At 38.2% G+C, this 25,570-nt stretch overlaps 1 protein-coding gene across 8 annotated transcripts in view; it reads right to left on the reverse strand.

Annotated features, from left to right (window-relative positions):
- Positions 1–5,851: 5,851 nt before the first annotated feature.
- Positions 5,852–25,570, reverse strand: part of LOC117385965 (adhesion G protein-coupled receptor L3-like) — a 339,155-nt gene continuing 319,436 nt past the window's right edge. For 4 of the 8 annotated variants that reach the window (XM_055229022.1, XM_033983254.2, XM_055229019.1 and 1 more), the window contains 6 exons: positions 21,943–22,111; positions 21,354–21,479; positions 15,086–15,182; positions 11,434–11,559; positions 8,841–8,858; positions 5,858–7,800 (listed from right to left, as the gene is read on the reverse strand). In XM_055229022.1, coding sequence (XP_055084997.1) covers positions 6,860–7,800; positions 8,841–8,858; positions 11,434–11,559; positions 15,086–15,182; positions 21,354–21,479; positions 21,943–22,111 — 1,477 coding nt within the window. In that variant the 3' untranslated portion in view covers positions 5,858–6,859. Of the gene's footprint in view, positions 7,801–8,806; positions 8,859–11,433; positions 11,560–15,085; positions 15,183–21,353; positions 21,480–21,942; positions 22,112–25,570 lie in introns of all 8 variants that reach the window. The other 4 variants (XM_055229023.1, XM_033983260.2, XM_055229024.1 and 1 more) reach the window with 3 other exon arrangements.

Here is a 25,570-nt window from a genome sequence, read left to right on the forward strand (position 1 = left end):
GCTACATAACATCAGCGTAACCATGAAGGATTAATTAACAGGTGTAGTCTCTAACACTGAAACATATCTGTGTGGTATTCTCATCCGTACACGTACACATTGGTATTCCCCTGGTGGCCATTACTGCATACAGCTGGGGGTCCCTCTGCTGAGGTCTATGTACTATATTATCATCCCAATTAACTCACCAGAGATTCTTGGGAGTGTCATGTAACCTGTTTGGACTGCAGGTTTGTGCTCCTGTCTGCTCCTGCCTCTTCCTGCCTGCTCCCGTCTTCACCCGTCCGCTCCTACTTGATCCAATCTGCTCCCGTCTTCAACTGTCTGCTCCCGTCTGCTCCTCCGAGGGTGTATTAAAAGGGTACGAGGACGACTCCGGCTGATCCCCTCTGTCGTAAAAAGCAAGGCATGATGGGAAGTGTATTTATGATGGGCTGGAAGAGACAAGGGCACCTGGGAGTGAATTTAAGATAGACTGTAATGCGGCGCGGCCTTATGAAAAGATATTTACAGTTGACATAAACTAGATTTAGGAGAACGCTAAACTAGACACAACTTTGTATTACTCAAAGTAGTAGAGGAGCTTTCCTGGGTGTGACTTTGGATATTCCCTTTGTTTGTTCTTTTTAATTGCGTTAGAATGAAACGTAAATGTAGCTACAGAACCGTGGTAGAGATTTAACATAGGCTAAATGTAAAAATATCAGTGAAAATTAATGCTGTGCTGTGGAATAAACATTTTTACAGATAATACTACCGCATCATCAGATTACACACCTTTTTTGAAACAGATCTTTTTAGTTTAGCTGAAAGAAGTTTCTAGAAAGAGAAAACTGCGGTCACTCCGGCTCACACAGTTTGATTTGAAGTTTTAAAAGAACTTGCAGAAGTGACACTGGCTAATTACTGTAGCCTTCCCAAAGAGATGACACCATTTTATCTTTTAATTGGTCAGAGGGAAGCTTATTTTTATTCATAACTTCATAAAAAAAAAATACTTAAGTCTGTCAGTACAGGCTATGTCAGTGGCTTAACAATACGGTACATTTTTGAGCTACTATAGATGCCTTTGGGATTAAAACATGACTTACAACACTGACTATTACATCTAGCTCACTTTCAGTCACGTGCAAGTCTAAAATTAGCTAAAATGATCAAAGCTAGCCATCTTTTTTTTCACTATTTGTTCATTAAATCTTACCAGAGACCAATTACCTCAAAATATTTGTCATTTTCCTGCAAAATGAGCTTCAACAGCGATTATCAGCGCCTGTCTGCTGTATTACATTACATATTAAATATTTATATCAATAATTTGCACCTGCTAATGCCCCATGTAATTATCATTAGCCGCTTAGCAAATTAGCATAATTGTCGCACTCACCTTGCAAGTTTTGTCCGTGTGTTTTTAAATGGGGAACAAGGGCTTGTACTTTGTCTGGTCTTGTCCTGTTTTTTTTGTAAAAGTCTGCTGCACATGGTTAGCCACAGTTAGCTAGCATTAATTTGTCACATGTGGCAGGATTATAATTTTGATTTTCAGTATTTTAATTTTAATTAGGCCTAAAAAGAAAGAAAAACACCTGTAGTAGGTTTGTAAAATTAAAAGCAATTTTTATTCACACAGTAACAAACATTTATGCTAAACTGGTGTAGTGCATTGATATTTGAATGTGAATGTCAGAATGTTCATCATTTACCATGGTGACACAACGCACACATTAGCAAACACAGCCAAACAAGTTTATTACATTGTCTGAAACCTCAAGAAAAAAATACAAAATGGATTTAAACAACTGCTGGAGGGATTATGTTTCATGGCTGGACTGGGAATGCCTTAGAGTTCCACTGGAGGATGTGTCTGGGGTGAGGGAGGTCTGGGAGTCCCTGCTTAGACTGCTGCCTCTGCGACCTGGTCCCGGATAAGCGGAAGAAAATGGATGGATGGTTGGATTTAAACAACACATTTTCAGGAGTCTGTGATCGATACAAGTTCATGGTCCTGTTTAGGGGGAGTGACTAACTGGAAAACTGTTGGACAATGCTGGCTAGCTTGGGACTGTAATGTTATTTGAAGGAGACTTGGTTCGCAGTAAACATCAGTTCACTCGTTGTAGTTCCAGCTATGTCAGCTCTTAGTGGTCAGATTGTGTTAAAATAATGCTCAGATTAAAGTCTAACCAAACCTCAGACAGAGCATGCCTACTGTTGATTATATCAGCTGCAAAGTATCAATACTGTACTCAAGATTATTGGCAGTCCTCAATGTTTTAAAGATCAAATGACCGTGCAGTACTGTGAATCACTACAATCTGCGATATTTGGCTGTTGGGATACAGTTTTGACACCCACAGTACACAGACTTACCTTTTGATTTGAATTCATCATACTTCATGTTGGTTGCCAGACTTTTTGACAGCTTTGAGCAATGTCAACCAGCTTCTCAATCCAAATGTTGTGATGTGAGTGTACAGCATTCCAGGATCCATTAAAAGTGCAGTATGTAAGTGGAGGGCGTGCCACCTGTTCGTCTCCATAGAAATGTCAATTTTTTTTGCCTGGAATGTTCCACAATAAGGCATTAAACGTATCTATCTCGATGAAGACAACCAGGTTATACTATCGCGCTATGTTACAGGTCAAATCTCAATAAGAATGCATGTTTTTCAATGTATTTTTTATAGGTATTAATAAATTGGAGATACATTTAATGCCAAACTGTAGAGTAAATAACATCACCATGGAGATAAAAGGTATGTACTGTCTCCCTTTAATTAAAATGCGCATTTCCAGTAAAAAAAAACAAAAAAAAACAAAACAAATACCAACACATATCTGACCTAATCAAAACAATCTAATTATTACTTTGACAATGTAATTTGGAGTTATTAGCCGTCTTTTCAAATGTAGTATTTAAGTTGGCAGTTTGTATTCGCATTTTACCATCTACAAAGTACTGCTATCCACAGTCCATGAACAGTATGAGGCTCAGAATGGCAAACATTGACAGAATCCCCACATCATCTTAAATCAATGTTATCTCAACTCAAAAAGACGGCCAGGTATTTTCTTTTATGTGCAAAGGCCTGTCAAGTCGTCCCAATACACAGTGCTGCAGATGGCATTGATTCACCTTTCATTTGGAATTCTGCCAGGTGTTCCGCCATTGATTTTGCACCAGGGGGCCAGATATGAATGTGCCATTTTATTCATCACCTCTGAGTCCAGGTTCACACGAAAAAATAGCATGGGGGGTTCCTTTTGCAGTGTACTGTATCTGTATGTACGACAACTGCCTCATTAGGTAACTGGGCGTATTGCGGAGAGCTGCCACATTGGGACGGCAGTAGCTCATTCTCGGTGGTTCGAATCCCACTCTTGACTTAAACATAGCTGTAATGTCTGTGTACGCTGGTGTGATGTGAATGGGCGGGTGGTTGCTTGATGTAAAGTGCTTTGAGTGCCTTGAATGTGGAAAAGTGCTATATACATGTGTCCAATATGAAATAATAATGGTATATTAAGGTGCATTATGTAACTTTTTCCAGTAGGAGGTCTTCCATCTTCTTGTCTCTAACTAGATTAGTGATTGCTTTATCTATAATGTTACATAGTATGGCATTACAGTTATTGTTTACTCAGTGTTTTACATGTGTTTTATTGCTAAAAAGCCTTTGAAAAACATGCATTTGTACATTACTCTGGTTATATTGAATGCCTTACTGTGGAACATTTCAGGCAAAGCAACAACATCACCATGGATACAAGCAGGTGGCATATCCTCCACTAGAAAAATTACATGGTGCAACTTTATAGATGTAAATTCATAGCATAAAGAAAGAACATATGCAATTTGACCTACATTTACTTTTAATACTTTTACTACATCCGTGGTGTAGAAGCTTTTGAAAAGACACATTTTCTTATTCTGATTAAATAGTGAATGGATTCTAGTCCAGCAACTACGGCTCGTAATCAGGGTTATTCCATACAATTTCCAGCTAACCAAAGAGTTGACGCTGAATTGTTCACAAGCATTAGACCCTCCTGATTCACCTATTCACCAAATACAATTGTCTATACAAAGGAAGAAAATGCACAAATAAAATTATAGCTTCAGAAATTGCCCACTTTTGGAACTTCTTGGAAAATCTAGGTGCTTTGTTGAAGAGCAGAGGCAGTAAAACCTTTAGCAATTCGAGATTTTAATCTGAAGACTTGAGTCGATGAAATCAATTCACTTTTGTGGTGGACAGAAAATATTCTCAGGCAACCTTGCTGATTCCAGGACTCTGTGATGTCAATATTTTGTGGTACTAAACATGTCAATTGTGTTGTGTTTGAAGGCAAAGAGGACGGGAGTGTTGCTTATGCACCGTTGCGTTTTGTGCAGAGCAAGCATGTTCCTGTGCAGTCTGCAGGGTGAAGCTTGCGTAACGATTCATTAATAAGAGTGGATTTGGAGGCCGGCTGTTGTCACATCTTCAGCATATTTCAGCTTTCGTTCCACCCAAGTCATAGCTCTACAACACCAGTTTAGGAGTTGAGAAGAGGGCCATCAAACATCCAACCTGGAATAAAAATGGTTATTTATATATCAGATGGCATAAACTTTTGGAGGTACATTGTCTTGGATGAAGGAATGTCCAGCAACCATAAGCCAAGACAGTATTAAAGGTGGAGAGTCTAACAGACCTTCTTGTCTCCACTATGATGTTATTTCTTTGCCTGCAACGTAACACAGTACGGCATAAAACATATCTCTACGGAGTTAATCAGTTGACGCGACCAGAACAAGTTAGATCTGTGGAGGGGTGGCCTCACGCACAGTAAGAATTCATATTTTTCAAGGTCTCATTCTGTAACAAAAATTTGAATTTGACTAAAAGTTGAATGCTTTTCTGTAGAACATTCCAGTCAAAGCAAAAACATCTTCAATGAGACAAGCGCACTGTCTCACCAGAAAAGTTACATAATGTCATGTCACACTTTCTAAATAATAATTAAAGGGACAAGTGAAATACCTGGATTCTTTTAGATTCACCAATGTAAGTAATGGAATATTCCCTTCAGTCAAAAGTTTGGAAACACCTCCTCACTCAATGTTCAGTATTTTTCTTCTTTTTGTTTACATATGTTTGATAAGACATCAGATATATGAGGCAGGATTTATGGAAGTATGGAGCAAAGAAAAAAATAAAATATCTTTAATCTACATTTTAAAATTGTGTATATTCAAATATTCAATGTAGTGTTTGCTTTGTTGACAGTGCTGCAAACCTTTGGCCTTCTCTCAATGAGGTTCATGATGAAGTCTCCTGAAATGGTTTTCACTATCACAATTATGTCAGGGTTAAGAAATGCCAAAAGTGCAAAGTAGCATTCAAAGCAAAGACTGACATTTTTAAAATCTAAAACAGGTTTTGAGTTATTCAGAGTTTATTTTTTGTTTGCTACATCCCATATGTGTCTATTCACACTTTTGATGCCTTCAGTGAGAATCTACAGAGTAAATACTCAACTGGTAGTGTACATAGCACATCAACTGCTGGCATCGTTTTATTTATTAAACAGGACTGGCCAAAAGGAACTGTTTCATTATTAAGATACCTTCTGTCAATAACATTAGCATTTTTCCCCGGTTGCTTGGTGGTCAATTTAAAATGTATTTGGTTATGTGAGTGTATGTTTCACAGTTACTATCTAATAATAGTTGACAAACTCCCAATGAAATAAAAAGACAACATATGACTTGGCTCTATCACCCTTTTTATGAGTTTTTTTCCACAAATAAATAAGGCTTGCTAGAGAAGAAATATGAAAAACACATTGGGTTTACTCACTCCAAAATCTCTTTCTTTAATAAGTAAAACAGCCATCTTTTATACAAGTGCCTGGTGCTCACCAAAGTTCAGTTCTGATCGCGAGAAGCACAAGCGTTTTTGGAATTCCAGTAAGGATGCAGTGAACCATTTGTGATTAGCTCAGACAACTCATCTCCGCGGTAACCACTGGATCTGCTATCTACACAGTCCAAAGCAAAAAGTCAAAGTGAATGGGAACAGAAACAGACGAGAAATACACAGAAATGCCTGCACGGGTCATCGCGTTCTGTTGGGGTATTTCTGTGTTGGCCTATTTAAGACTCTTAAAAAGTGATAAAAGAAGTAACAAAAACAACTGGTACCAGGAACCCAAAGTCCAGCACAACAGAACTGCTCCTAAGCACTACATTTACAAAGACAAAGGGTTTGCTCTGAACAAAAAAGCATATTGTTATGTGCAATGCTAGTTATCTGTACAATTACATAGAAATATCTCATAATTCTCTTATTAGTTTTTTCTCCCTCTTAACAACTGTTATTACAGTAAAATCAAAGAAAAGGAAACAGTTATGCTTAAAAGCATCATGATTTCCTTCAGTTCCAAATGTGTCATCTCATTTTTTTTGTCTTTTTTCATTTGAAGGAACACTTCAGCAAACAAAATCTGCTGCAACTCACCAAAGAGGAAGAAAATCTCTGAAAAAGTCAAAACAGAAGTATAATAAAATAGTCCTTTTATATCCCGTTTGTTCTGGTAAGTCTGATACAGTTTTCAGGGCTCCAGACATCCAGTGTGGCTATCGTCTCTGTTCAGCGAGTTGAAACTCACCAGGCCTTCACTACTCCCCACACTGGAAGCAGACACAGGTCCACACATGGAGCACAGTCCCTTCTGTGGTCGCTAACAGACTGCAGTCATCTGCCTTAGTTTTTAGGACACATAGTAAAAACAAAGGCTACCACTGTCAACGACTGAGAGGACAAAGGAAACAGGGAAACAGGACTACGTGACGAGCTGTCGGTGAGCGTCTGGCCTATAGGCTGGTGACCAATTGTGATGCGTCTGGATGCCCTTCTTCGGGGGCATCCTCTTTGTTGGGGGGCACGATGAAGCCGTCGCTGCTGCCCCGGCCCAGCTGGTAATAGGAGTGCAGCTGGTGCAGGTGGTTGCGTGAGCCCAGGTTCGGCATGCTCTTGTAGTAAACGTCGTCAGAGCTGGCCTCTTGGCTCTTGGTGTCTGCAGAATCTTTACAGTGGGCGGAGTCCTGGGACACATCAGGCAGGCCGGGCAGCATGGGCATGCTGGTGTACAGGGAGTCTCTCTGGTGGCTGTGTGGAGGGGAGTTCTCGTCTTCGGTCTGTTCGTTGGTGAGCAGAGGAAAGAAGCTTTCACTGTTCTCTTGAGGGATCCTCCTCCGGGACGATGAGGAGGCTGAGGCAGAGGAGAAGGGCAGAGGAAGGGCAGGGGGCACAGGCTGGTGCAGGTGATTGTGGAGGTTGTCCACCGCTAAGGTCGGCGGAGGCCTCTGAGGCAAAAGTGGTGCGTTCGACTCCTCACGGATCAACTCCAGGCCCAAGCCTTCATCATGGTGAGGAAAAGTGGCGTGGTCATCCAAACTCAGAGCCACATTCATGCCCATTCCCATGCCCATCCCCATGCCCATTCCCAGACCCATCCCATACCCGTTGTCCTTTCCGCCGTTACTGACGTTGTTGACCAGCTTGTTCATGAGGTTGCGGTTCTGTTCGGCCGAGCGGTCGTGGGAGTTATTGAGGTATGTGGGCAGATAGTTGGAGGTGAGTTCTTTGAGGATCTTCTTTTCTAGGGTGGTCTCCTTGTGGTTATATCCCCGGTCAATGATCTGGACACAGTCGCTCATGTAGTCGGCGCTGGCGATGCTGTAACTGCCATGGTTACCATTCAGCGGTAGAGTATCCATGACACTTGTATCCCGGGCATTGTTCAGGATTCCCTCTGAAAAGACACACAGGGCAGGGGTGAGGAGATGTGGAGAGGAAACAATGAAAGATCTGAGATGCAAAGCTAAATCTTAATCACACGTTACACCCATCATCATAAACTACAGTGGTCAAATGTGCTCTAAGCTCAGCACTCAAATCACAGTGTCTGCTGCTGTACGTGGTTCATGTGCACTTTGTGAAACTGGGTGCATTATTTACATTCTATTATCTGTCATTACAAACATTCATACTTACCTAATGCACAACATTAGCTTATACTGTATATGATATCAAAGATGAACACACATGACCACCAACACAGCAAACAAGACAAACACCACCAAAAAGCACAAATGTCATAAGCAACCAGACAAAAAGAAAGTGGCCATGCAGTTCACAATATTTACAAGCCTGAAGTTTGACCTCAACCATATTGTCCCTTATGAGCATACCTATATCAAAACATTTCACTTTGCCTATGTTTTAGACAGCAATGCATCATAATTTAGCATTGATATTACTTAAGATGCCCTTCCAGAAGTGTAGAACTGAGTATTTATCAAGGGATGAGACTGCGCAATTAACACCTATATGGTTGGATTTGAGAGAGAATATACCTACAAAGAAAGGAGAAAATTAAAAGACAAAATGATTTAAAACTGTTAATCCTGTAGAGTAACAAAATCTCGCTTCAGTCATGTTATAACATCAAAGCTCATTTTGCCGATAATGTAAAGTAGCTCAGACAAGGCCAACCAGCTTGTTAGAAGTTTCATGTCTGAAGTTCGACCTCAAATCTGACAAATTCCAAATCCTTTGAATCCTTTGAAAAGCGTGTTTTCTCGATCAAAGTGAATTGTAAATCTTCAAATGTTCTATATTTACTGGTGTTACATATCTCATTTGATTGCCCTATTAAATGGTACTTATATTAAGACAGTTGTACAAGAGTGCCATTACTTCCATTATCACTTTGTCAGCAAGAGGTGAGGAGGAAAAGTAAAGCCAAAGTCAATTACATTTGATAAGCAATGTTTAGTGTGACTCCCATACTTGTCTCTCTGTACGGCTCTTTTAGGGACAGCATGAAGAAGAGGGAGAAGAAAAAACACCATAAGCATAACAGTGATAAGAAATGTTGCACATACAAATAATGCGATGAAAGATAATGACTTAGTAAAAATGCAACCCAAAAAACACTTTTCATAAATACTAAAACATACTTAACATCTCTGTATATGTAAGGTTTTACTAATATTTTACTTCCTGGTTGGATATGGACAGCACATGACATACACAGAGGTAATTTCATAACTATAAGTATGTTTAGACTAATACAAATAAACAGCAATATTTTTATTTTGTTAAATTAGGGTTTAAATTGCAAGATGTCTGTGTAATCCCTCAGTCGTTCAAGTATGATCCATAGTAAAAGAAACATTCAATTCTGCCAACTGAGCAAAAAAGGCTTGGTTTAGTATTTTTCTTTTAGAGTGAAGACATTTTGTTCATCCAAGCGGCTTCTTCAGAACAGAAGAACTGCATTTTGGATGGAATTTTTGATGTTGATGACACAGGTGAAGTATTGCGTTTTAGAACTCATTGCTTCTTCTATACTTTTGGACTTTTCTTTTGAACTTGGTTTCCACAAAATGCTACTTGTCTGATGTAAAACTATAATATTTACCACAAGTACTATCCAATCAAACCAAGTAAGAATTAGAAAAACATGAAAACCTGTCATATACACTTTAAGTCCTTCAGTCAAAGCAGTAAACTGAGCGCGCGTCACATTTGCATTTTCATCCAAGATATTTCTTTTACATCTACCGCTATAGGGATAAGTTATGGCCCCTCTGTCATGGCCTCCAACACAGCGCTCGTATTGCAAAACATAAATTACTCGCTGATCAAAGCTGTTGTGTGAGTTTTTATCTTAGTTTTTATAGCAGTTTTGCTGTTTTTATGCACTTTCAAAGTTACGCCCTGCCTGTGTGAATGAAAGAGAAAAGTAATTGGATGCAGTATACTGTGTGATCATAGTAGAAGCTATTTGTAAAAACAGTATCTGCGCACATCAGTAAAAACAGAGTTAACGCATGTAACGCAATCAATGAATTCAGGAATACAAAATAATTTAAGTAGATCAGATTGGTGCAAATTCATTGCCATTGGTGAAACTGCACAATGAAATTTAAAGTCCGCAGTATTGTTGCACCGCCATGTTGTTTCTATCTATTCCCCTGATACACAGTCTGCTAGCATAGTGTGACCAGACATCCCTATTTACCCAGGACAGCCCCAGTTTTGATCCGTTTGTCCCATGTTCCAGTGGATTTGACCAAAACCAGTGATTTGTCCCAGATTTATACAAAAAATGTCCTGGGTGTCCCTATTTTTGACCCATTTGATCCCACCGACAATAAAAATATACTGTCAAATGTCAGAAGTCAGTGAGTTAAGAATGGACCGAATGCATGACAGTGTTGTTAATTACACGATCTTTTCACAAGTTCATTATTATCAGCTACCCCAACTCGGTGTGTCCCAGTTTTTTTATTTGGAAAACTTGGTCATCATATGATAGCACAATGTTACAGAGTTTTTTCTACACATTTGGGGATTTCAATTAGACATAAGACCAATGCCCCAGTTTTTGTATTATTTTTATTTATTTATTTATATTTTTTTAATTTTATTTCATTTTTTATTTATTTTTTATTTTATTTATGTATTTATTTATTTATTTTCATATGTATTTCTTTGTTAAGTTTATTGCTTTTCTTTATGAAATAGATTATCTAACTTCATGGATAAAACGGCATTCAAAAAACACACATAGTCAAGCATATTTATGAGCGGGATGTACTCGGCCTCTATGAAACTCCCCCAAGTATTTTTCTAACCTTTTTAACTTAAACTTTTGATAATTAGCTAAACATTTATGTAACTTTATCTTGCCTCACTGGGATAGCTTTCAGAATCCAGAATACACAGTCTTGTAAAAAAAAAAGAAAGAAAAATAAAAAAACTCCACAGCATCACAAAACTGCAGGATTTTTCGGCTACATTTTTGTTGCTAACACACACACAACTAGAGCAGTGTTCTCTTATTATATAGCCCTGCTGCATGTCCCTCTAGGCTTGATTACTCCCCTATCATAAAGTTGCAGAAACCACATAAGAGGGAGCACGGGGGCATAGACAGAGGTGGGTAGAACTTTTCCGAATACTTTTCTAGCAGCATACTTTTACTCCTACTAATTTGAGTAATATTTTTATGGAAATAACAATATACTCTTCGCTGATTAAACATTTTGGTTAGTCTTTTCCGTATGAGTAAGTATATAAGTGACAAAAGCTTTATGTTGAGGATATTAAATGATTTGAACATTTGCGTTTCTGGCTTGGCTCTTTCAAATATAAAGTCGTTTTTCTCATGCTTGTGTCTGCCCTTTAAAAACAGCAAATTCTGTGCATTTCAAATCATATTCACTTTAAATGATAAATCAGCTGTTACGTCCAGACAGTTACTCGGACTTGAGTCAAATATTTGGTTTCTCTACCCACCCTCTGGACATTGACCTAAGAAAACACTGCTCTGGTTCAACACAATGTTAAAAAGAATGAAACAAAGCCAGCACACCTTGAGGGTTGTACATGCCCAGCGGGTTGTTATAGACGGCCGATTCCCCAAGCAATGTGTTATAGGGATTGTTAGTGCCATGAGGACGGAGCAGTGCGTTAGGTATAAGATGGTTAGCCATAGCCCCTGGTGCAGCCATAGATACAGACAGAGAGAGAGAGAGACAGAACATATACAAATATATATCAGATTGCCAATGCAGCATGATCAGTAATGTTATAAGGCCAATGCAATGGGACCAATATGCAGTGTGTTAAGAGTGTGGCTAATGTTGGCTATTCCTTAAAGGGTCTATACTACGTTATTTCATGATCTATGTTATTTATAATGGTGTTTCCTCATCACAAACATACCTAGAGTTTTGCTTTATTTCATTCGCACATGTTTGACACACAAATCCCACATATTTAGGCCACATCTCAGACTGAAAACACTCTGTTCCACCTTGTGATGTCATGCGGTAATACAGGAAGTACTGGAATTGCCCATCTCTACTAAACAAAAGGTAAAAGGTAGCTGCTTCATGACATCGCAAGGTGGAACAGAGCATTTTGAGCTTTGGAGATGTAGACAGACTAATAATAAAGGATTACAAGCATGTCTAAATGAAAGAAAACACAACTCCAGGTATGTTTTTGAGGAGATAACAACATTATAGAGTCAATTTTGCGTAATATAGGACCTTTAACTCATTACTGTGCTACTACATTTATGAACAAGTACAAACTATAGTTCTACATTTATGTCAGTTTGAAGTAAATACATTGTTAGGCCAAACATTTGTGGTAACTTTGGTTAATTATCAGCAGTTCTGTGAAGCCCTGCAAGGTGACAGTGGCAATATTTTTCTTTTTTTTATGCTTAAAAAATATCTATGTCTCAAGACCTCGGTTTATAAATAACATCACTGGAGATGAATAATTCTTGCCCCATTTAACAATTTTTTTTGTCCCCAACTTGTATGAATGCAGTAAGTTCTATTTAATTTCTAACTATTTCTATCTAATATCAGTTGTCCACAGTGAATTATATTACACAGAGATACTATATAAATACTGCAAATATTTCACTTAACAATATTTAGTCACTTGTCTACCATATTGCATCTTTAAACCACTTTAAATATATACTAACATATACATAACTTTTCTGGTAGAGGGTCCACCACCTGCTCATCTCTTTGACGATGTTACTGCTTTCTTTGCCTGGAATATTCCACAGTACGGCATTAAGCATATCTTTATTGTTTTTCAGTACTTTAAAAAAACAGGCATTCTTACTGCGGGTGAGATTTCCTCTCCATGGATCTGACCTGTAACTTGGCCTGGTGGCATCAACTGCTCGTCTCCATGGAGCGGAAAAAGTTCAATTCTTGGCAAAGCAGCCGGACCCTCTAACACAAAACTATTGTGAGATGTCTAAAGTTCACATTGGTCTGTTGTGTGCTCTCTTCATTACTGGCTTTCCTCCTCGCTCTCCTGAACACAACAGTGGCTCATTTGCTATTTATGTAATCCTCGTCAAATCTTTGGTGCAATGAGTCATCAGATTCTGTGTACTGAAATGAATCAAAGAGGCCCTTAGCTAAACCTTCAGAAAAGCACCTCTTTTAAAGTTATACTTAAAACCAAGGGAATAGATAGTACGGACATAGTTTTACATTCTGCGTCAGGAGTGGGCACTGAGTTAAATGTCTTGCCAAAGGACACAATAGAAGGTGGTAGAATGGGGTTTGAATCAACAAGCTGCTGGTTTTGGGGCAGACTTTTGACTAATCCACCAAGCTGCTGTCATTTTTTATTGTGGGTTTATTGTTTTGCTGTTACTTTTCTGATTGGAGGAGCTGCCACTTGCTTGTCTTCACTGCTTTGCCTGAAATATTCCACTGTATGGCATTAAACTGATCCATTTTGAATGATTGAACTATAGGTGTTTTCTATTGCTACAAACTCTCAGACTTTCAAGGGTATTTTGGCACATATTCTTACTGTAAACGAAACTGACCAGTAACTTGGCCTGGTGGCGTCACATACTTGTCTCCATGGAGATAGATATGTTTAATGTTATGCTTTGGAACATTCTTGGCAAAGTAGTAACATCTTTGCGGAGACAAGCAGGCAGCCATACATTTTATCCTGCAATGCATAAACAAATTACTTTCTCCTACGCACTGCAGTGTTGCTTTTAATCTGTCAAAGAGTAGACTATATTTTTACTTGACTTCTGGAAAAAAAATAATAATAATAAAAAAAAAAAAATCCCATTAAGTATTAAAAAAAAAATACATAGAAGGGATGGTTTAGAAAAAAATAAATTATATATATATATATATATATATATATATATATATATATATATATATATATATATATATATATATATATATATATAATATATATAAAATATAAAATAAATAAATAATTTAAAAAAGTATACCTTTATTTAGGATGCAGTAAATATTTTTTTGTTTTAGATTTTTTCATATTTCCTTCTGGTTTTCTTATTAATATTGTAATATGAATGTAGTTTTGTGTGCCAATACATATAAAATTACAATACGCCACCTGAAGAATAATTATTTTAACTGATCTCTCACTGTGACTGTTGTTCAGTTTCAGTTTTTACCTTTGAATTTATCATTTTAATTCCCCCGTTGTCTTTACCACCAGGGTGCCTCCTCTGTTGACTGTAAGCCCGCACCCGAATTATGGCGATCCTGACACCCGCTCGGTAAGATAGAACACCCATCCATCACTGTAACCATGCATTAGTGTAGCAGGGAGAATATTTAGAGCCACTATCAGGCTGCTGAGGACTGGGAGAATGGGGTCTACTCAACTTATCTCAGTACAGGGAGATATCAAATGCATTAGGCTAAAATGTGGATTTGCCTTTTCGAATCAAGTACTTTTTCAAAATCTATTCTCAGCTGACAAAAGGTGGAAGGTGGAGTGCCTTCCAATGCAAAAGTACCTTATTACTTTAAAGTACTTCTGATTCATAAGAATATGGAGTGCTACAATTACTACTAGTACACTCAAAAGACAGAAATGTTGACCCACTTTGAATAAATTAGCTTTTTTCCATTCAAATTTGAGATTTTAATCTTAATTATCTTACAATTTATTATTTACTTTGAATCTGCATACATTTTTTATTGGAATAATGTGACACAACATGTTTAAAGTTGTCATTTTTTCAATCTACTAAAATTTCAAAAGCCTTCTCTGCTACTAGTACACTTTGCCTCTATACCTCCAAATCTAATATTTAAACTTCACTCACAAATATCTACCTGAAATTAAAAATCTCAGAGCAATGGAGTGTAAATTATTCTACGGATTTCACACATTTTAATTAATTTACAAAATGAATTTAACGTGTTATCCTTCACCTAACGTCGTGACTTAATTCTCACTCATTAACAGGCAAATTCTATGTATCATTGAAAATAGTGTGAGCGTTTGCAGCATTCATTTCAAATTGATTTTAAGTTTATATCTACAGCTGCTCGGTGGAACGGCTTTTCATACTTCTCTTTGCTAGCATGTGCTCCAATTCACCTGCCTTCTTATATACGCTGTTGCATTAGCCAGGAGGTCAGTGTAGGGGGCAGTGCAGGCAGAGTGTATTAGTGTGTAGTGTCGTGTACCTCTGTTGAGCGAAGCCGAGCTGTTGATATCTCCAGTCATAAAGGAGGACTCCGACTGCTTTCTCACCGTGTCATTCCACATTCTGCGGATACGGCTCTGAAAAAAAACAACAAAACGAGTGAGAAATACGTTTAGAACATTTAAAGAACAAACAAAACGCTAAATAGCAGAAGAAAAATTTGATCCTGTCAACTGGGCACATCCAAGCTGCTTCTTCAGTTCTGATCAGATTACTGATGGATACTGCGTTATATATGTCTGAAGGGAGTAGCTAACTATGCTGAAACTAACGCACCTATTTATTTCTGTTTCTGTTTCTTTGCTAGGTCAACTGAACTGCACAAGTGTGAACTGTGCCTGAGTCATATTTTGTATAATCATTCAAGCCCCCAATGTTTCTCTCGCACTATTCTCTATTAGCATACTGGCTATCACTGTTGTTTTCTTTCATTTAGTTCTGAGGATGGCGTTATACATAGGAGATAAATTATGCCGAACCATTCCATTCCTGTTTAAAGATGGATTATCTTTCATTAAAAAAATTATAAATAAATAAAAATTGCCTCTTTAACTCCCCTCTCAAACTATTTATTTTCTTTGGCTAAGATCTGTACCTCACTATCTTCAAAGGGGTGGTTAGTGGTTTTCAGATGGAGATGAACAGCTGATTGGGGTCCTCAGCTGCTCTTGTGACAATGTTAGTATATTCTCTTATGGAGTGGCTATGGTCTTCACTAAATTGAATGGAGTAGACCAGGTTTCTTTGGTTGTGGCTCGGGGTTTTGTCCTTTGGGAGAACCAGTTTCTGCCTTAACATGTTTGTTGCTTTGAAATAGACTGGGATTTCATGCTGTCTGTCTCCTCTGAAGCTTTTCAGACACACCAGCTGTGTAGGGAATAGTTACACCTTTTCTCTTAGGTTCTGATTCTCTGTTGTTCTGTTTTTTAGCTCTCTTAGATCAATTGAAGGCCCATTTTGGATAACCACAAGCAGAGAGCGCTTTCTGCACGTGTTGTTCTTTCACTATTCCCTCTGTGCTTGTAGGAACCACTTGAGCTCTGTATTGTAATATTGGAATAACTCAGACGTTGTGCTGCAGTGGATGGTGTGAATCAAAAACAGCTATTGGTCAGTGTGTGTCTGGGCTTCCAGGACATTTCTAACTGGAATCGCCGGTCCTCTCTGCATCCAAGAAGGCCAATGTGTTCTCCTTGGCCTCTTCCTGTGTGAACTACATGTTCAGATCCACAGCATTAATATGTGCAGTAAACCGTTCCAGATCTTGAATTTTGATTTTAGTCCAGTTGTCTCGTAGCAATACCAGTGTGTGGGTGGAGTCCCCTGGAAACGAGGCGAATGCATTCTGTTCAGATGGTTCCATATATTAATGTACTGTCAAATAGTGTGGGCTGCTTCCGTGGGCCACTGCAAGTTCAAGTACTATGTCACATCACACTGTATTGGTCTAATTATTAAAGGTGTTTTGGATAACAAACACCTTAGTCCTCCACACCCCACCCTTCCTCCCCCTCCTTTTAGTCCTATAGACCCCAAGGCCCGCCTCCCCCTCACCAACCTCTTTACTCCTTCAGATCCTACCCTCCTTTCCCCTCGCTCTCCCATTTAGTCATCCAGATTCCACCCTCTTTCACCCTCACTCTTCCCTTTATTCCTCCAGACTTTGCCCTCCTTCCCACTCACTCTCCCCTTTAGTCCTCCAGACGCCACCACCCCTTTCTCCTCACTCTCCCCTTTAGTCCTTCAGACCCTGCCCTCTTTCCCCCTCACTCACCCCTTTAGTCCTCCAGATCCCACCCCCGTATCACTCTCCCCTTTACTCCTTCAGACCCCCCCCCCCCCCATTATTCTCCCCTGTAGTCTTTCAGACCCTGCCCACTTTACCCCTCACTGTCTCCTTTAGTCCTCTAGAACCTTCCCTCCTTCCCCCTCACTCACTCTTTTAGTCCTCCAGACCCCACTCTCTTTCCCCCTCACTCTCCCCTTTAGTCCTTCAGACCCCACTCTTTTTCCCTTCACTCTCCCTTTTGGTTGTTCAGATCCCACCCAAACCCCCTCCCCCTCACTGTCCCCTTTAGCCCTCTAGACCCTGCCCTCCTTCCCATTCACTCTCCACTTTAGTCCTCCAGATCTCAGCCCCCCTTCCCCGTCACTCTTCCCTTTAGCCCTCCTTCCCCCTCACTCCCCCCTTTAGTTCTTCAGACCCCAACCCCCCTTCCCCATCTTTCTCCCGTTTAGTCCTCCAGACCCTGCCCAGTTCGCCAGCTCTTTGAAACACGGTCATGGGTGGAGTTTTGGTGTTTACTCCCCCTTTAAAAAGATGCCTGCTTCTTGCATTAACCCTGGGATGCATTAAAGATGAGATAGTCAATATGAAGTCGTCAATCAAGCTCCCAGAAAGTGTGAGGGAGAAGAGGGCTCGATCCAAGACAGTTCATCCTGGGTAATTATACGTCCCATGCGCGGCTGCACAAGCTGTGGAGCTGCTTATTCAGGCAAAACCCACAGAGAAGGTCAACACAGCAAGAGTGCCAAAAGTCCTTCAGCTTACATCTCAAGTATTTCAATGATTTTTTAAAATATATTTTGTTGAGTTGTTACCATAAGCGAACTTAAATGACATCTAAATAGTTTGTGTTTTGGTTTTTAAGCATATGTAAGTAAGTATGGGTACATAACACCGGTTAAACTAAGCCGATTTAATCCCAATATACCAGACACGTGCTCGAAATGTAAAGACCAAAAAGGTACCCTGTTTCATTGTATGTGGGAATGTCCCGTCATATTGTCATTTTGGGGTTTTGAACATCGTTGGTAGAATTGTGGGTAAGAATGTCCTTATTAATCTTAATCCTAAAATGTGTTGAATATTTTTTCAGTAGATTTGCCTAAAAATATGGTATCTTTGCTGAATATTTGTTTTCTGGAAGCCAAACGTTGTATAGCTACATCGTGGAAATCAAAAATTACTTGTATTGCTTCTCAGTGGTTGAAAGGAATGACTTAATATAAAAAAACAAACTTGGCTGTTTAAACGATACTGTTTAACTATTTGTTATTATTTATATATTTAATTAGTTTTGGGTCTGTCCCTCTCTTCCTCATTGTCTTTTATTTATATTTTACTATTATCATTATTTTAACTACTGATTTGACACCTTTTTTGATTCATACTACCTTTATTATCATTATGTCCATGTGCATTGTTTGTTCTTTGTTCATGTTGTTAAATGGAACTGAAAAATCTTAATAAAAAAAAAAAAAAAAAAAGGTATGTAAGTATGTAAGTCGGATGCACATCTAGTAACTTTTTTTGGTGGAAGTTCACACACTTGTCAACATGGAGGAAGGTTCTAAAATGTGGTGTTAAACTTATCTTGCATTTATTTAGATGCTTTTTATTATCTTACTGTGAGCGTATTCTGTCATTTGTCTCCATAGTAAATGATAACTTTAATGCCATACTGTGCAAAATTCTATGAAAAGTAACAACATCTCAGCGCTAGATAAGTTACAATATGCATCTTTAAGTTCATACACTGCACGCATTTACTCAAGAGCAACGGGATTAAGGAGTGGGAGAGACATTCGGTTAGCTGCCAGTGATGAGAACTGGCTATATACAAATACAGACCGTCTTTAATGTGGCTAATTAGGTGTAATGCCTTTCTGGTCAGACAGGCTTGTTAAATTGTCCGTTTGAACAATAGGAGCCGTCTCTATATTCACAGCATATCAATGAGCATTCCTTACATCGCGCTTGTCATAGTAACCATACCGCTTCTATAAACGACAACCCTTTAACACCTGATGACTCACGTCTGACAATATCACAGCTCATTACATTAAGAGAACGACACCTTCGCGTACAGCACCCATCGTTGTTTGAACTGCCAACAGGTTTAAATGCACCTTTAACTTGCCTTTGGTACATTTTAAAATCTCAAGAGAATATAAAAAAAAATAGTCATCATCTACAAAGTATGTTCTCTTCTTTCTCTCGGGGTCCTCTTGTCAAAGCAGTGTTTTTTAATTAAAACGTTTTGATCTCGATGCACCATCCGGCTTGTAGTGCACGTTTTCTCAGCAGGAATATTTATAATTGACTGGTGTGAAGGGAAGAGCATTAAAAAACACATAAGATAATACGGCAAATCAGAGTGAATCATGGTACACTTTTAAGTCTATGTAGGAGGAATATATTAGCGTGTTAGCTCTTAGCGTGTTCGCACCGATCCTGCGTATTTTGGCAGAGACAGTTGAGTCATTCACGAGCATTGCAAGTATCAATAGTTTTATATTACACCGCCAAGCAAAGTATTTTAAAGGTGCACGGTAAAACGTTTTCTGGTGCCTGGAATGTTCTACAGTGTGGCATTAAAAGTACGAATATCTATGAGGAGAAACAGGTGGCGTCACCAGGACAAGTTCAGGTCAGATCTGTTGAGAGGCGAGTCCCGCTAACAGTGAGAATGCTACTTTTTAACTAATTTTTATATAGAAACACATGTAATGGACTAAGTGTTTCATGCCATGCTTTGAAACATTTCAAGTAATAACATCACTATGGAGACCCTACCCGACAGAAAAGTTACATAGTGCACTTTTACAAGTCTGATATTACACTAAATTGTTAGACTGTTGTTACCTCATCAAGAACGTACCTCGAGTTGTGTTTTGTTTCATTCACCCATGTTTGAGTAACTCTTTATTATTAGTCTGTCTACATCTCCAAAGCTCAAAATGCTCTGTTCCACCTTGTGATGTCATGAAGCGGTGGTTTTCAAATTAACATCTACCTTTTGCCTTTTGTTCAGCAGAGATTGGCAATTCCAGAGCTGAAATCATCCAAATGATTCAAGTGAAAGTGTATGTAGTTTAAAAACAGACTGGAGCACTTCCTGTATCACCACATGACATCACAAGGTAGAACAGAGCATTTTGAGCTTTGGAGATGTAGACAGACAAATAAAAAAGTGTTACTCAAACATGTGTGAATGAAACAAAACACAACTCCAGGTATGTTTTGATGAGGTAACAACAGTCTAACATAGCTTAAATCTCACAAGAGTCAATTTTGTGTAATATAGGACCTTTTAAAGTGCACTACGCAACTTTTCTTTTGGGTGGGTTGAACAGAGCGTTTTCTGTTTTTAGAGAAGACCTCAGACTAAATATGCAGGGTTTTGTGTTAAACTTGTGTGAATGAAACAAAACACAACTACAGGTATGTTTTTTTGATAAGGAAACAACATTATAACATATATCACTGGCGTAATACGTGCCCTTTAAGTCTATGTCGGAGGAACATTAAGTTTGCGTGTTAGCTTTTACAGGGGGACTTAACGCTTTTGCACAGATCCTGCATATTTTGGCAGAGACAGTCGAGTCTGCATTCGCGAGCATCAGTGGATTCCTGACCTAGCTCCAGCCAATACTTTAGTCAGCGCACTGCAGCACAATGTGTGACCGGAGCTTGCATCAGGAAAAACCAACTGCAAAGATGACTACTGAAAATGTGAACTTGAAAATGCCAACAAGCACTTCCTGATGTCAGCTACCGAACGTGGATGTGCAACTTGGGAATATTTAAAGTTGTGAGTCATATTATTGTAAACAGATGGAAATTATGGAAATGATTAAATGGATTTTTGTGCTAGGTTTGCCTCCTACCAAATGTTTAATACATAGAGCCTTTTTAATATTTTATACTGTACTTCAGTCTGAGCTGGAGAAGAAAAATTCACATAGTTTCATCAAAAAAATAGGACTGTCATTGAAACTGGCTTGCTGAAGAATGACCATAACTTTAAACACAGCTTTTAGGAGTATTACTGTTGTAGATTTGGATTTTGTTTTTGTCCGTAGAGCTACTTTAGCGGTGGAGCTTCTGCTTGTCTGTATAGCAATTTTACTGCTTTGTCACAGTATGGCAATAAGCTTTCCAATATTGTATATATTTAATAACGTGGCTTAAATTGCTCATAAGCATTGTGAGTTAGCTCGCCTCTCCACAGAACTAACCTGTAACTTGCCCTGGTCGCACCTCCTGTTGTATCCATAGACTCAAATACTACATGTACAATAGCAGCTTACCATCACCATGTGTGGAATGAATGATAAAAACACAAAACTTAATGCGAGCGTTTGGAAAGAGCAATACAAGACTAACTGTACATACTTTTTCTCAAGTGCTACATTCAATCCGCAGAAAATGTACGCTATAACGATAAAAATGGTTTCTTTACCTGTGAGCCGGAGGAGTAGCGTCCAGGGGCGCGAGAGGCCTGTCCCTTTACTGAACCAATAGAGCTCTCCACACTCTTCCCGCTGCAGCAATGAGTACGCAGGCATTTGCCGTACTCCTTACGAACCTGCACATAAACATCAGGTTACACCAAATACTTCTACAACATGCAGAGGTGGGTAGTACTCAGTTACATTTACTCAAGTACAGAATTTTACTTCCTTTAGGACTACGCTTGAGTAAAAGTTTTGGCTACTCTTCCCATTGTGAGTAATTGTACAAGTGACAAAATGAGAAAAAAACTGGCTTCAGGCACAAGTTAGTTGTTTTCTCTTTTTTTATGTTTTATCCTTTGAAAATACCAGATTCCGTGCACTATTTAATGTTTTATCCATCAAATTACATTAACTACAAATTACAAATACGCTGTTTCTTTCTTACAGTTAATCTTACTTGAGTAATTTGTTTGGTCACTGCTTTGTTCTTGCCAAATTTTATTCTGAAGTCATTTTAAAATTTTGGCTACTGTACCCACCTCTGTAGAAACATTCAAAACTAAATAAATGAAGTAAATGTACTATAATCCAGACCTTCTTTTGCAGTACACAGTGGAATATAAAGATGAACATCCCTTGAAGTGAGTTGAAGATGGTGAACAGGTACGCCATGGCAACGGTGCTTTCATTGACGTACATTAGACCGAAAGCCCAGGTAAGACCGAGGAGACACAGCAACGCGATGGCTCCGATCACCCAAGACCTGCACGACACAGAAACGGAGTTAGAAAAAGGTAATAAAACATACGAGAACATATAGGTGAGGTGGGTTAAGGTTAAGAAATACTCGGTGTAATAGCTGCTGTAGAAGGATCAACGATTGTTAGAGGTTACGGTATAGGGTTACGTGTGACAAAGACATGAACTGTGCTTTAAATGGTGGTGAGTATGTATAGAGCGTTTCATTAAAGGGCTATTTGCATTGGTTACATTGTCATTTTCTCTTGCCTTGAGGGCTACATGTGCGAAGCGAGCGAACTAAGATAAATGCCTTTCAAGGATGCACAAGAATTAACAGCAATATCGAAGTGCACTGAAAAACAACAGTTCTCTTTTACCTAGAGCCTTTTTGTGTGACGTTCAACACAAGTGGCATTCAAGGTCGGTACGAATTTTTGCTTTTGTTAAGTATACATCAACGCTTTTATATTATGCATCCAAACATGTACCTGGGTTTTTTGAATCATTATCATTCATTGTTTAGCTTTTTTCTAACAGAGAGCCAGCCACTTTCTTGTCGCCATGGAGATAGTATTGCTTTGCCAAGAATGTGCATGTGTATGGCATTAAACGTATCATTTTCTATACAGACAAGTCAAATCTGTGGAGAGGCCAGCCTCCTCACAGTAAAAACGCATTTTAAATTTATTTTTTAAACCAATACCTGTGCAAACACCTGTAATCAACTACGTAAATGCATAAATACATTTACGTGTCATGCTATACTGTGAAAAATTCCAGGGAAAGAAATATATCTTATCATATCTCCATGGACATAAGCAGATGCTGGACTCCCCATCACGAAAGTTACACAGTGCGCTTTTAGTATATAGTGATTTGACAAATGTGACTGCACCGGCGTGTAGATCATAAGATACAGATATCATTTCAAACTAATATCCCCTGTCATGTGTTGGCTGTGTATATCCAAGACTGTAGTGCTGTGTGCAAACTAAAACCGCCTGGAACACGACTGGCACTAAATCATCTTAATGATTCTGCAGCTCTTTGGATTAGGGACCTGATCGGTTCACATGGGATGGAAGAATGAATGAAAAATGGGAGTTAGGGAACAAAATGGCCGCTTTTCTAATTTGGGCTTACTTGATTTCTGGTTCATAATCCTGATAGCTGGGTGATATGACGGGAACAGAAAAGAAGCAAGCAGACATAAATCAAATAACACAAATATATATGAGGCTGTACAGAAATATAATAACATGTGTGGTGGAGAACAAAAAGGGACACGGACAAAACGCAATACATGGACAAAGATGATAAAAGTGGTCACAACAGAAAAGTAATAGTATTGTTTCTGTAAACTCATCTACTATACTAATATGACGGGTATCTTATCTGTAAAAAGGAGTGATGATAATAATATTAAAATGCAACTGTAATAAAGTATATAACATTATTTATACCACTACTCAATCCTACTCCCTGAACTCTTACTATTACTGTGATTACTTAGTACTACAAATGCTACTGTCATCTGGGCTGCTGTTTTACTAGTTTTGCTACTATCGCTACTACTACTGTTACTCCTACAAATGTTAATACTGCTACTATCTATGTTACTACTAAATACTTAAAGGTAGCAAAGTAAATATAGTAATGTAAGTAAATTTCTTAGATATCTGAACTTTACTTTTTACTTTTACTTCACTACATTTAAGAGCAGGTATCTGTACTTTCTACACCACTGGACTCAAAAGTAAAAAGTACTTTTCATATGATTTGAGATGTTATTTTGAGTTCAAATTTCGCTACACTCACTACATTTAATACTTTAAATGCAGTGAGATTTTTTTTTTTTTTTTAAATACTAACAAATAAACAACATGTTATCAAAATCTGAGTGAAATACTTTTACTTTTTACTCTGAAAGTACATTTTTTAACAGTCAACTTAATACTTTTACATAAGTAGACTTTTTTCATGTGATACTTTTACTTGAGTAACGTTTTGCCTTGTATCTGTACTTTTACTTAAATAATAAAAATAAATACTTCATCCACCATTGATAATAACTACTCACTACTTACTTATACTCACTATTACTTCTTACTATTTCTTATGTGCATCAGTTTTTTAAATCAATATCACTGCATTTAACACTTTAACAAATAAACAACATGTTATCAAAATCTGAGTGAAATACTTTTACTTTTAAAACGTCTAAAAGTACATTTTAAACAGGCACTTTAATACTTTTACTCAAATCGCTTTTTTCACGTGATACTTTTGCATTGTATCTGTACTTTTACTCAAATAACAAAATTAAATCCAGTGTTGCTACCAACTACTCACTACTTCTGCTTACTATTACTTCTTACACTTAATACTACTTCTTAATACTTACTGTTACAATACAACAATACAACCTTTACTTTTACTTCACTGGTGCAGTAATTACAACCCAGAGTATCATTACATTATAGGATTCTAAAGACTATATTCTTCATGAAATATTGGTGCTTTAACTTCCAGGATACCCACACAATTATCTCACTCTCTATCTAAAACTATCTTGTTATATAATCCTTGCAGACTCTTTGTATTTAAGCCATTTTAAATAGGCCAGGTGCGCTGAAAAATTAGTGATTTATGAATTCACCACGGCAACCATTAAACATCATTTTCCCAGGGCTGTCCTAACGACCTGCTGGGGTAGGTACTTCATCACGAGCATAGCCTGTGGAATGGGCACTCAAACAAGGAAATTAAAAAAAATAGTATTTGGGGGGTTTATAGAGATGTGAGAGGTCAGGAGGAACAAAAAGAAGAGGACGAGTACTCATATCTTCAGATGTAAAATATGAGAGAGGAGCGAGAAGCCAACAAGCCAAAGGGGAAGTACTGAGATTTGGGTTTGGGTAATGAAGAAGTACATGGGTGTTAAGCAAAAGCAAATGACATAAAATACACTTCGGAACATGAAGTGAAAACGGTACACCAATTTATTAATAATGTATTTGATCAAACTACTATTACTACCGACGACGATACTAGTGCTACTACCGCGGCTGCAGCTATTATCAAAATTACTACATTCTCGCTACATATTCTGATACTAGTACTACTGAATACCTAACTAAACAATTTGGTTCTGCATTTAAAAAGCACATTATTACTAAAATATAATTATAATGTATGAATAATCATCTTCACCAGCTCATTACCGCCCTCTGCTGTTGCTAAAAACTCACGGAATTTGTGTTTTAGGTTAAAAAAACACAATAAAAGCCTTAAATCTCTAGCAAAATCCCGCTGTATGAATAATTTGTGAGCTTCCAGACTGCTGCGCTACTATCCACGTCAAAATGTAGCCAAATGTGCCAAATATATTGGATCATATCTTTTTCTGTTGTGTTCAAACTTTGTGTAAAGTGACAGGATATAAAGCATTTGGAGTATTTTTGAAAAGAAGAAATCCAAG

The sequence above is a fragment of the Periophthalmus magnuspinnatus genome, chromosome 18 (assembly GCF_009829125.3).
Source record: "Periophthalmus magnuspinnatus isolate fPerMag1 chromosome 18, fPerMag1.2.pri, whole genome shotgun sequence".
Lineage (NCBI taxonomy): Eukaryota > Metazoa > Chordata > Actinopteri > Gobiiformes > Gobiidae > Periophthalmus > Periophthalmus magnuspinnatus.